At 57.7% G+C, this 12,514-nt stretch overlaps 1 protein-coding gene across 4 annotated transcripts; it reads left to right on the top strand.

Annotated features, from left to right (window-relative positions):
- Positions 1–2,058: 2,058 nt before the first annotated feature.
- On the top strand, positions 2,059–11,222 carry SLC2A8 (solute carrier family 2 member 8). Of its 4 annotated transcripts, none has more exons than XM_027104814.1 (10): positions 2,059–2,205; positions 2,297–2,459; positions 2,709–2,915; positions 4,362–4,461; positions 5,887–6,086; positions 6,819–6,962; positions 7,062–7,170; positions 7,905–8,078; positions 8,442–8,587; positions 10,140–11,217. In XM_027104814.1, the coding sequence occupies exons 1-10, from the start codon at positions 2,150–2,152 to the stop codon at positions 10,275–10,277; spliced, it is 1,437 nt and encodes a 478-aa protein (XP_026960615.1). In that variant the 5' UTR covers positions 2,059–2,149; the 3' UTR covers positions 10,278–11,217. The 4 variants fall into 4 exon arrangements, with proteins under 4 accessions (XP_026960615.1, XP_026960612.1, XP_026960616.1 ...); XM_027104811.1 differs by having other exon boundaries at positions 2,087–2,205; positions 2,294–2,459; positions 10,140–11,222; XM_027104815.1 differs by lacking the exon at positions 2,297–2,459 and having other exon boundaries at positions 2,133–2,205; positions 10,140–11,222.
- The last annotated feature ends 1,292 nt before the right edge of the window (positions 11,223–12,514 follow it).

The following is a 12,514-nucleotide window of genomic DNA, read 5'->3' as shown; positions in this document are numbered from 1 at the left end:
TAAGGAAACTGAGGCTCAGAAAGGGGCAGTGATTTGAACCTGTGAGTTCTCTGATCCCAGAGCTGTGCTCTCTCTCTCTCCCTGTCCACCATACAGAGCCAGGCTGAGAGCCTTGTATCAGTTGAATCTGGCCGGTGTTTTTCATGTTAAAATACTCTGTAAGCTTCATGAGCTTGTATGTGTGTCTTTCCTGTCATTTTTCTTTTTCTGAAGTTTCTTACTTCTCAGCCTGGAATAGAAAAACCAAGGGCTATTTAGACCATTCTTTCAAAGAGATTGGCAGCAAGTGGCACCCCACGATTTGACAAGAGTCACAGATCTGAGGAGTGGATGTAGAAACGGCAAGAGGTGGGCCCTACTAAACAGACTGATGGTGCTTAGCTTACAAAGGGGGCGCGGGAGGCTGACCTGGCAGCAGTGTCTGCTTACAAAGGCCGAGAAGTGAACACTGCACACTCACGGGGAGGGAGATGACCAGCCAGAGGGCGGGAGTAGGTTTGTAGTGATCCGTGGCTCAGAGGGCTGGCTGGCCTTAGCTGCGCTCTCGGATCACCCTGTTTACAGAAGCCTCTCTGCATAGCCCTCAGGCTGAATTGCAAAGTAAACCGTCTAAGTGCAGCGTTTGCCCTTGAAGTCTGAGGCATCCCTCCTCTCTGCAAACATCAAGTACCCACTGTCTGGAGCAGGAGATCATGTCCATCGGGGGAGGGAGAGAAGTAAACAGGTGATCACAAGCAATGATAAGTACTAAACATTTATGACTGGAGCACAGATGCTGAGGAAGCACAGAGGGGCGGTTGCCTGTCTTGAAAGACAGTACTATCAGGTGACTGCACTATTCATACAGGCTAGCATTTGAGTACCTGGCATGTGCTTGGTCTTTTTATATATTGCCCCTACTCAAAACCCTCCTGCAAGATAGTTAACTGTCATCTCCACTTAGAGATGAGGAAACAGAGGGCCAGAGAGGGATTAGAAGCTAAGCCTATCACTCTCTTAGCCCTGGTTCTTGCCGGAAATACACAGCACTCCACCGCAGTTGCCCGCACCCAGAGAGTGCGGCATACAAACGGCGAGATTCTACAGCGCACTGACTTCATCGTACTCACCTCCAGCAGTGACCTGGGTGCACGCACATAGAGAGGCTGGCTATTAACATCCGCAGGGGACTCAAAATTGGGAGATATTAAGATGAAGATTCCAAAGTCAGGGTTACCTATGAAGTGAGTGGAATTTAACAGGGAGCGTAGAGCTCACTGATTTAAGCCCAGATCAGTCATAGCTATGAGGCATGAGGGACCCCGCCCAACACAGGACCTCAGCACCCGAAGGTCCTGGTCATCGTCGGCAACCTGGGCCTCCCCCCGCCCCACCCCAACCCCGAGTCGTGACGAGCACGAGCACGAGTCGAGCACGGAGGTGGGCTGTGGCGCCAAGGGCCACGCCTCTGCCCCGGCAACGAAGCTGGAGCGCCAGGCTCGGCATCCGAGAGACTGGGCCAGAACCGTTGTTTGGAGACTTTCCGCCCTGCGGCTCTACGTGGGCAGAAGTGCCCAGGCACCAGGGCAGCGGTTAACGCCGAACAGGAACCGCAGACCCGACCACGGAGGGGAGTTGCTGCTGCCCAGAGTTGCGGCCGGAAGTTCTGGGCGCGGCCCACGTGCTCCGCCTTCGTCCAGCTCCTAGCCCCATTGGTTGAAGCTAGATTGAGAGGCGGATCCAGGCACACGTGCAATCCCCGCCCTCTACCCTCATTGGCCGGTTCGGTGTGAGGCATCTATATGACCCCGCCTCCGAGCTCGCATCACACTCCTATTGGGTGGCTGTGTGCTCCGGCCCAGCTACAAACTCCGCCCCACCTATACACTGGATAGCTCTGTCCTAGGGGTGGTTCCAGCGCTCGTCGCCTACCGGCTCTTTGCTTCCATTGGTCCGTTTTGACTTCAAGGGCGGCTCCTAGCGCAGAGGCGAACACCGCCTTGCGTTCCCATTGGTTGCTCCCATACCAGCTGCCGTTCCGACCCCGCCCCAGAGCCACCACTCACCGTTCATTGGCTGGCTCTGGCCTGACAGGCCGGTGCAGGCCACACTCGCTGGACCCGCAGTAGTTCAGGCGTCGGAGAGGACCGGGCAAGCGTTGGCGGCGGACATGACGCCTGGGGACCAGGAGGAGACCCAGCCGCTCCTGCGGCCGCCGGGCGGCAGGTGAGCGGACAGGGGAACCCGAGCCCCGGGGGCGCTGCCTCGCCCCTCCCGCTGCGCCAGGCTCCGCTCACCGACCTCCCCGTCCCAGCAGCGCTCCCCGCGGCCGCCGCGTCTTCCTCACCGCCTTCGCCGCTGCTCTGGGCCCACTCAGCTTCGGCTTCGCGCTCGGCTACAGCTCCCCGGCCATCCCGAGCCTGCGGCGCGCCGCGCCCCCGGCCCTGCGCCTCGACGATGCCGCCGCCTCCTGGTTCGGGGTGAGGCCTTGGGCTCACCCTCCAGCCCTCCTGGGACCCTCCTTCGCCCACCCTTAAGATGGGCGCCAGGACCCTCCCCCTGCCTGGCTTCGGGCGGGCACTGAGACCCTCCGCCGAGTACGTCCCGGCTCCCCTGCCAGGGGTCGCCCATCCCCTTTCCCCAAGGCCGCTGAGGGTGGGGTAGAGGGCGAGGTTGGGCCGCGGCACCACCGGCGCCCCCTCCTCAGCCGGCGGTCGCCCCGCCCCCAGGCCATCGTGACCCTGGGCGCTGCGGCGGGGGGCGTGCTGGGCGGCTGGCTCGTGGACCGCGCTGGGCGCAAGCTGAGCCTCCTGCTCTGCGCCGTGCCCTTCGTGGCCGGCTTCACCGTCATCACAGCGGCTCAGAACGTGTGGATGCTGCTCGGAGGCCGCCTCCTCACCGGCCTGGCCTGCGGCATTGCCTCGCTAGTGGCCCCGGTGAGTGTGTCCCCCAGCCTGGCGCCCTGGGACCGGGGAGAAGGAGCAGACCTGGGGGCCTTGTTTCTCCCTGGCTGCGGCCTCCTGCCTGCCTGGCACCATGCCCCTTCCCTGCTTCGTCTTCCTTACACTCCAACGGGCCTTGGAAATAGCCGCTGTTATTGTCCTTGGTTACAGATGAAGTGAGCCTAAGAAACCTGAAGTCCTTTGTTTAGGCACAGCTAGTCAGTGGTGAAGCTATTTCTGGAGCCCAGGATGGTGCCACTTAACAGGCTCTCTCTTTTGCTCTACAAATAAGATGGCATCTGTAGATGGTCAACAGAAGCCTCACAGTATGGCTCAGATCCCCCCCACCCTTGTCATTCAGACCAGTGACTACAGTTAAGCAGGAAAATCCTGTTCTGGTTTGTCCCCAGGGGCAAAGGCTGCTGGGACCTGCCCTCCCCTTCATTGCTCAGGAACGGGTCCTCCAGCCACTTCCCCTGCTTCTCTCTCACCACCTCCTGACCCAGCACTTCCCAGGCTGCCTTTGGAGCTGGACATCTGGGTGAAATCCCGGCTCTGCCACTTACCAGGGCAGAGCACCTCTCTGCGCCTATAAAATGGGAATAATGGCATTACCTTGTGCTGTGGTTGCGAGGCTTCAGTGAGACCCTGCACATACAGCCCTGGCCCTCGCATGGCCTGTGGAAGGACTTTGGACCCTGGCAGCTGGGGTTGTGGGGTGACCCGTGAACTGCCGCTGGTCATGAGTTTGGATGATCAACCACCCACACCCTAACCTGGTCAAGACTGAGAGCAGTAGCTCAGAATCCATCCCTTTGCACCTACCACTCATTTCAGCTGCATTTGCTGGGTAACAGCAGCAGCTAGGTTGGATTTTATATTTTGGAGGTTTTTTTTACTGGGCAAAAGCACACTTGTCTTAGATATGGGCATAAGGTATGGAATAACCTAAAAGCATAGGCAAGGGCTTTCTGGCTCCCGAGCCCAGAGGATGCCGTGGCAGTCACTGGTAGCAACTGAGGTGAAGAGTTCCTGCTTTCACTCCAGGGGCACCACTCAAAGTATGGTCCCTGGACCAGCAGCCTGGGTGTCACCTGGAGTTGGTTAGAAAGGCAGAATCTTGGACCACCGCACACCTATTGCATCAGAATTTGCATTTTTTCAAGGGTATACATACAATAAATGAAAGGTTGAAAAGCCCTTCTCGCCCCCGCCCCACACACATAGCAGCCACTTCTATACCCTTTAAACACCTGCTGCAGATCACTTGGTGGGGGCAGGGAGGTATGCGGAGGGCTCTGCTGACCAGGACCTACAGTTAGGAGCCCACTGGGCCTGCAGCTGCCCCAGCCAAGGCTCTCCTCAGCTCTGAATGGTTGAGACTTTTCAGTTTTAAGAACTCTTCGACCCCAAGTAAAATCCCATCTTAATTACCAACAGGTATATATCTCCGAAATTGCCTACCCCGAAGTACGGGGGCTGCTCGGCTCCTGTGTGCAGCTCATGGTCGTCATAGGCATCCTCCTAGCCTATCTGGCAGGTAGAGTTTTCGTGTCATCTCTCTTGATAACTGTTAATGGCTCCGTGGCTATTTTACAGATATAGAAACTGAAGTTCAGAAAGGTCAAGGGATTTGCCTGAGGTCACACAGCCACTGCCCAAGATGCCAGGTTCCCAGACCACCTCCCTGAGACCCTGGGTCACGTGGGTCTTGGGACAAAGTTCTGGGGAGAGCTGGAGAAGGTGATGTCCTCATCTTCCCAGAGCAGAAGCCCATTCCAGGAGTGGGGGGAGGGCTGACTGGTTAGGTCAGTACCCCGCTGTGTGGTGACAAACTAGGGTCCTGGGGGTGGAGGGGGCACTCCAGAGTCTTTAGCCTAAGAGCTCGGAGGACCCAAGCCTGTCTCCCTCAGAATCAGTACTGGATTTGCAGCCTGAAGGAGGCAGGTTCCAGGGGACCCGAGGGTCAGAGCTGGGGCCAGCATGAGGAAGCTTCCAGAGGCAGACTGGAACTGAGCTGGGATAGAAGGAGGGCAGGCTTCATATCTGACAGTCCCAGATTAGGGGAATCTGCCAGTTACTAGCTGTGTGACCTTGGCCTAGTCACACCGCCCCTGGGAGCCTCAATTTCCCTGTCTTTAAGTGGAGATAATCCTACCTAGTCCGAGGCTGTTGAGGGATTAAGTGACACTGTGAAAAGTGCCTGGCAGCAGGCCCCAAATGAGAATTGTCAAGGAATGGCCTGAGAACCGCTGGGGGGGTGGGGGTTTCGGGCCTGACAGGCCGTGTCAGGGCCTGGGGCACGTGCCCTCTGGTTCTTCAGAGTAGCTGACATGCGGGTCCGTGGTCTTTCATTTTTACCCACTTAACCATCCTGAGTCTCATTCAGAGTCCTGCCAGCAGCCTAGCTGCCTTGCGGGGCCAGCAGTATGCCAAAGCCCCTGCACAGACACTGACGTTCGGGACAGACATGTGGGTCACACCCGTAGAATTTCCTCCAGGTCATCATAATCTGCACTTTCACTGATCAATTTCTGTGAGTTTTGATTGACTGGTTTTCAGTGAAAAGTCTCCCCCAGCTCTGTCCCTCTTCCTCTGCGGAGGCGCCAGCCTTGCCTGCTTCTCAGCAGCCTTCCTGAGAGTCTGCATGTAGGAGGACTATGCGTATTTATTCTCCTGCTCCTACCTTTTAGACAAATGGTGCCGTATACCACGTCAATACATAGCGAGCGCCTTTGTTTAATGGCTGCGTAAATATTCACTGATATACCCCCCATCGTTTCCACAACATTTAGCAATAATAATGGCAATATCAACAACAAACCTGAGGGTAGCCATGCAAAGGTAGTGAGGTCCCCACCCCTTAAGCTGAGTCCCTGGGGTTGGCGAGGGGGCAGGCACTCCCAGAGAAGGTCCAGGCTGGCTCACCCCAGCTCTGATGTCTGACCCACCCCGCCCCACCCAGGCTGGGTCCTCAAGTGGCGCTGGCTGGCTGTGCTGGGCTGTGTGCCCCCCTCCTTCATGCTGCTCCTCATGTGCTGCATGCCTGAGACCCCTCGCTACTTGCTGACTCAGCACAAGCGCCAGGAAGCCATGGCTGCCATGCAGTTCCTGTGGGGCTCCGAGCAGGGCTGGGAAGAGCCCCCTGTCGGGGCTGAGCACGAGGTGAGGGGCTGGGAGCCAGAGCTGGGGGGAGGGGGCCATGAGGTATCACCCCTTTGCAGCCAGGGGAGGTCAGCACAGTCTGTTGCAAAGGCTGTACACACACAGTGGCGGGTGGGATGAGGGGTGTTGTCCTGCTCGAGCCCCGCTGCTTGGCTGGGCCCCAACCTTGGACATCCCTGGGAAAGCCTGAGCCTTGACCTTCCTGTCCCAGGAAGAGAAAGGCCGGGCCACATCAGAGGAAAATGCAGGTGCAGATTTGAGGACTTAGGTTTTTTAAACAGGGAGTTGTCAGGCAGGGGAGAAGACTGAGTCTCTGCCCCTTACCTGCTGTGTGACCTTCCCATCTTTAGCCCTAGTTTCTTCATCTGTAAAGTGGGAGTCATAGCACGTGTCTGGCAGTGGTGGTGAGAATCAGTGGGGCGTGGGGAGGCGCTTGGCCCAGGCCCAGACCCAAGGCTGGTGGGATTCGGGAACCCTGGGCTCTTTGCTCATAGAACATCTTTGTGGATCCCCCAACAAATCAGGAAGGGACGTGGGGAGGTGAGGATCTTGTCACCTTACAAATCGGAGGCTAAAGTGATGCAGGGACCTGAAGTAGAGGCTTCAGGTGGGGCCGGGACAAAGAGCAGAGGCTCCCTTACTCCACCAGGCCTCAGGACGGTGGGCTCAAAGCTGGGGTGCCCTCGGGACAGGGTAGAGAGAAGCACTGATGCCCGGTCTCCGTCTGAGCAGGGCTTCCACTTGGCCCAGCTGCGGCGTCCTGGCGTCTACAAGCCCTTCATCATCGGCATTTCACTGATGGCCTTCCAGCAGCTGTCGGGCATCAACGCTGTCATGTTCTACGCAGAGACCATCTTTGAGGAGGCCAAGTTCAAGGTAAAGAGGCCTCTGCCCCGGCCTGCCTCACCTGGATGCCATATGGGTGGGACCTAGTTCCAGGGTCTTCGCCTGACCCGCCTCGGCCCGTCTCCTCAGGACAGCAGCCTGGCCTCGGTCATCGTGGGGATCATCCAGGTGCTGTTCACGGCCGTAGCGGCCCTCGTCATGGACAGAGCCGGGCGCAGGCTGCTCCTGGCCTTGTCAGGTGAGGCCCAAGGGTGACGGCTCAGCCCTCTGCAGGCAGGTGGCCCAGGCCAGCCTCCCACCACAGGCTGGAGGGTCTTTTCTGAGGTCACCACGTTGAGGGAGGAGGACAATGGCTGAGTGTCCCTGAGAAAAGGCCAGACTTCAGGAGAGCTCTCACTGAGCACGTTTGAGACCAGGCCCGTGCTAGCCGCATCGCTGCATCACACCTTAACCTTCACAGTGAACCTACAAGAAGGCGCCATCAGGGCCCAGTGTACGATGAGGAAACTGAGGGCCGGGCTGAAGCGGCTCAGAAGCTTGTGGTCTTTCTGGGCAAGTGACTTTACCTGAGCCTGTTTTCCCTCTGTGGAACGGGGTAGCTGTGGGCCATTGTGAGGCTCAGGAGATGGTCCGAGTGAGGTTCCTCGTGTTCTGAGCCCTACCGAGCACTTGGTGCTGCTGGGAAGCAGGTCTGGCCTCTGTGGCCGCTCCTGCTTCCTCAGGCCAGGGAGGGTCTGCTTCCAGGAGCTTCTTGGAGTTTGCTGGGGTGCAAGGTCCAAGCCGGGGCTGGCAGGGCCGGGCTGGGGTGAGTGCAGCCAGGCAGGGCTCTGCTCACTGCCCGTCTCAGAGGCATCCGGGCCACGTTGCTGTGGCCCACAGTGCACTGAGACTCCCGCCCCCCAGTGCCACGCGCCCAGGCCGCGGGCCGCCTCCCCCTGCCCTGTCCCACCCACTGCCGCGCTCCACCTGCAGGTGTGGTCATGGTGTTCAGCACCAGCGCCTTTGGCGCCTACTTCAAGCTGACCCAGGGCGGCCCTAGCAACTCCTCGCACGTGGACCTCTTGGCGCCCGTCTCCATGGAGCCCGCCAGTGGCAGTGTGGGGCTGGCCTGGCTGGCGGTGGGCAGCATGTGCCTCTTCATCGCCGGTGAGTGGGGGGCTGGGGGGGTGAGGGAGCCGCCCTGTCGCCACCGGGTTCCTGTGGCTCCCAGCGAGGCCAGGCCTACCCACCCTCACCTCTGCGCCTGCAGCTCTGACCGTGTACCAGGCACCAGGCTGAGCCCATCTCTGCTCCTCTCACACGACAGCCCTCCATGCAGGCCCCTCCTTGTCCCGTTCCGTAGCAAAGGCCTGATGCATAAGAAGTGAGGACAGTGGCCTAAGACTCCAGGGTGGGATCCAGGCCCCCTCAGGCCACAGCTGGGCAGCCCCGCAAGGCTTCAGCCCAGGTGGTCTGCGGCGAGCCGAGGGTCCAGCCCCGTGGGCCCTGACGCCTATCTTGCTCCCGCAGGCTTTGCTATGGGCTGGGGACCCATCCCCTGGCTCCTCATGTCTGAGATCTTCCCTCTGCACGTCAAGGGCGTGGCCACAGGCGTCTGCGTCCTCACCAACTGGTTCATGGCCTTTCTCGTGACAAAAGAGTTCAGCAGCCTCATGGTGAGTGTAGGCCCCGGTGGCCTCCCCCTCACGCAGTAGTCGGCAGAGAAGCGCTTTTCAGAATTGCTCTTGTTGCGAGAGACTTGGGGTCCGTGGCTCTGCACGCAGGCTGAGGCCCCAGCATCTTGCGACACCATCTTGGTCATGGGTGAGGGGGAGCAGAAGGGCCGGGCCGGCGAGAAACCCAGGCTGTGGCCACTCAGGAACCTCCAGGCTGTCCAGGTGGAAGGACAGCAGAGCTGACCTCGTCCTCCACTGGACTCTGGGGACACGGGCTGGGAAGCAGGGCTGTGAGAGAAACTCCGGCTCTGGAGTCAACAGGCCTGGGCTCCGTCCCCATCTTGGCCGCCTCCCTGCTGGGTGGCGTTGGGTGTGCTGTTCACCTTTCTCTGAACCAGCTTCCCGGACTAGAAATGGAGAAGGGTAGCGTACCTTCCTCTTAGGGTTGATGGGAGCGTCAGTTCAGTTCAACATTTTGCCACCTTCTCACGGATGGACTGACACAGACATGGTCCCTGCCTCAGGGCCTCCCATCCAATAGAGGGGACCACTCTGGTGCAGACAGTCAAGCCATTTGTTCAGTCATTCGTCCCCCCCCCAGGTCTCCTGGTACCTACCATGTCCTGGCCTGTTCAGGGTGCCAGAACAGCAGTGAATAGGATGGACAGGGTCCCCTTTATGACAAGGACTGGCATGAAGTGGACAGTGGTGGGAGGGTGAAGCACCAGGAGGCTGGGCTGGGGCGAGGGGAGGCAGGTCATGAGAGGAGTGGATGCTTGGGGCTGGACCGGACTCTGTAGAGCCTGTGCTGCCCTGGGGAGCATGTCAGGAAGACCAGAGCAGAGGCCTGGGGGTGGAAATTACTTGCCGGGAGCTTGGAGGGGACAGACAGTAAAGGAGGGGGATGGCACCAAAGGACCTAAGAGGACCTGGGGGTGTACAGTGCTGAGAGGCCAAGAGAAAGGCTTCAAGGAGCGGGGGCTGGGGTCACCATGTCCCAGAGGAAGAGGAGCTGAAAGGGAGCGGCCTTTGGTTCTGGCACCTGGGAGGTCACTGGGGCTGGGCTGGGAGAGTGGACTGACTCTGACCGAAAGTCACTGCTCCCTCTCCGCTCCACACATGGGCCCTGAGTGTCCCCGTGTGTGCACGCCCCCATCGCCACCTGCCGATAGCTCCCCCATTTCCTCCCGCACCAAGAAGAGACTCCTAAGGCGGCAGGGACCACAGAGGGCAGGGCCAAAGCTGAGTGTAGAGCGGAGGTCTGTGGGCCCTGAGGTCAGGCACTGGGGGAGGAAGCCCAGCTGTCACTGGATAGCAGGTCTCTGACCTGGGGGCAGTCACTTCGTCACAGTGAGCCTCAGTGTCCCCGCCACACAACTTCCACACCTTGGACAGTGCTTAGCTCAGGCTTCTGGATGGTGGACCGCAGAACCCCCTCCACGCCCCTGAACCTGGGCGGGGTGGGCCCCGACTGGGGCCTAGGCTTGTCGGCTGGGGCATGAGGGCTCCTGACCTGCCGCGTCCATGCATGGCCTCTCCACTCTATTTGCAGGAGGTGCTCAGGCCCTACGGTGCCTTCTGGCTGGCCGCTGCCTTCTGCATCTTCAGTGTCCTTTTCACTCTGGCCTGTGTCCCTGAAACCAAAGGAAAGACTTTGGAGCAAATCACAGCCCATTTTGAGGGGCGATGACAGCCCCTTCCCATGAGTGGCTGCCCCTCCTAGCTGGACCAGCTTTGGGCCTCGGAGGGGATGGTGCCTGCCTGTGACTCCAAACTGAGCCTCAGCTGGAGCCTGGACGCCCCGCCTGCCCCCAGGGAGTCAGGAGCCAGGACTGTAGCCCCTTGGAGCTTTGTCCTCTGGGGCCCCACCTTCCTGCCCAGCTCTCTACAGCCCAGTGAAGCACGGGGACAAGGTTCCCAGCCCCTGGGTCCAGTTTCCACTGCTGCCCTGTGACTCGTGTGGAGGGAACATCTCTGAGACGCTTTGTTGTGCTGTGGTCAGTCCTCCACGTGCCATCTCCATCGTGACACAAAAGTGACAGCGGAGAAGGGGGACTCTTGGTTCCTCGTTTTCTGGAGAAGATGCTTTTGGAGGCTGGGTGATGGCCATGGTTACTCCTCTCACGTGGCTGCATTATCAGGAAGGAACTTTGCCAAATAAATATTGGACTCGGAAAATCAGGTCATGACCTCTTTGTGTGGGCTGCAATCCAGAAGGGCATTTTCCTGTCCCTTCCATAAAACTAGGCTCCCACAGACTGTCTTGCCAAGAACATCTGTGGATCTGCTTTCTCACGGTCAGCTAGGCTTGCCTTTGGCACTTGGAGGTCATTTCTGACTCTTTCCTTGGGTTCAGTCCCCTGAATCATTAGTCATCAAATCTTGAGTTCCTCCTGCAAAAAAGAAGCCTCTCTTCATATTAACTTTAATGGAGCCAGAAGTCTTTTACAAATTACTTTTATTGTCTACTGTATAAGTAATACATGTTTATTGCAGGAAAACTGGAAAACACAGATTTATGTAATTATTTTTTATGGCAGTTAACCATCTGCTAGGCACTATCCTAAGTACTTTACAAATATTAACTTCTTTATTTAGATAAATAATAAAATATTCACACCTGCACCTTACCAGAGAATTTCGTTCTGTCTTAAAAGATCTCTCCCCCAACATACATGCTTCCCAGCATCACTACACAGAAGTGGGACGCCCTACTTCCCATTCTGTAACCTGTTTTTATTCACTTCTCAGGCTGTGCAGCCCAGCATGTGCCCACCTTGACATCTTGTATTAAGCTTTGTAATGAGACTGAATGAGACCGGAGACAAGGGGAATGGAAGTGTGGAGTGGTCCAGGGCAGAGCGGTGGGGGACAGAGCAGAACAAGTCGCTTAACTTCCCTAAGCTTCAGTTCATTCATCTGTAAAATGGGCATAATGATGTTATCTCCCTCGTGGGGTTGTTATGAGGATGAAAGGAGATGATCATGTAAAGCACTTAGATCTGAGGATGGCACTGAATAAGTGCTCAATCAGTTTAGCTGCTGGTGGTGGTAAGGCTGTGCAGGTGAGGGTGGGAGGCTGTGGTGGAGACGGGGAGCTGCATGCAAGGCTGGTTGTGAGGCTGCATGTGAGGCTCTAGGGGTGCTTCATAAGGGGATATTTGAAATCTTTACAAGTGTTTCTCTTTATACTCTATCTCCTACCCTACCGCCTCAGCAACCTGTGATTGCTACCAGCACCTACTTATAGGTACCAAGGACTGTGGACACACACACTTTTCAGAGGTCCCCGTACACTCCTTTAAGGCCTTCCCATCAGAGCACAAGGTGCTTCAGGGACTAAGAGCCAGCCCCAGCTGACACCCCTGTATCTACCACAGGAGCCCAGTCCAGCACCATCAGGCACAGGTCCATGAAGAAGTGGGGCAGGATGAAACATCTCCAGAAGACAGGTGCAGCAGAAGCTGTGCTTTACCCAGCCTAGGATAGAAATGTGCATTGCCAGCCGACATCCACCCCATTTCCCACTCCCACCCCCGGAACAACTTGCAGGAGAATCCTGGCTTCTGAGAACGAGGCAAGAAATTCCCTAACACCACCCAGTGGACACGGGCGGAATCAACTGTGGCGTGAACCACTCTGCTACCCCCCAGTGGCCATAGGTGGGTTTGCAAGACTAAGGCAAGAAAACCCTTGCCTACCTCCTAGTGGCTATTATGGGTTTAGCACCTGCTGGGCCTGTGGCACAGGCAGAACACACCAGCTGGAACAGCCCACTAGCCAAGGAATGCAGGCAGCCTCTGGAAGCTAGAAAAAGCAAGGAAAGAGATTCTCCCCCTGGAGCCTCCAGAAGGAAAGTAGCCCTGAAGACACCTTGACTTTAGCCCAGTGAGGTCCACTTCAGACTTCTGACCTCCAAAGTTGTAA

The sequence above is a fragment of the Aethalodelphis obliquidens genome, unplaced genomic scaffold, assembly GCF_003676395.1.
Source record: "Aethalodelphis obliquidens isolate GAN/ISIS:26980383/991018 unplaced genomic scaffold, ASM367639v1 scaffold7, whole genome shotgun sequence".
In the NCBI taxonomy this organism is placed as follows: Eukaryota; Metazoa; Chordata; class Mammalia; order Artiodactyla; family Delphinidae; genus Aethalodelphis; species Aethalodelphis obliquidens.
The sequence above is the reverse complement of the archived record's forward strand: the minus strand, read 5'-3'. Positions and strand labels throughout refer to the sequence as shown.

Excerpts from the sequence above, each read along its gene's own strand:
- SLC2A8 (XM_027104811.1), top strand. The coding sequence starts at position 2,150 with ATGACGCCTGGGGACCAGGAGGAGACCCAGCCGCTCCTGCGGCCGCCG. Across the intron at positions 6,087-6,818 it reads CTGTCGGGGCTGAGCACGAG|GGCTTCCACTTGGCCCAGCT; the intron begins GTGAGGGGCTGG and ends CCGTCTGAGCAG. Across the intron at positions 7,171-7,904 it reads GCTGCTCCTGGCCTTGTCAG|GTGTGGTCATGGTGTTCAGC; the intron begins GTGAGGCCCAAG and ends CTCCACCTGCAG.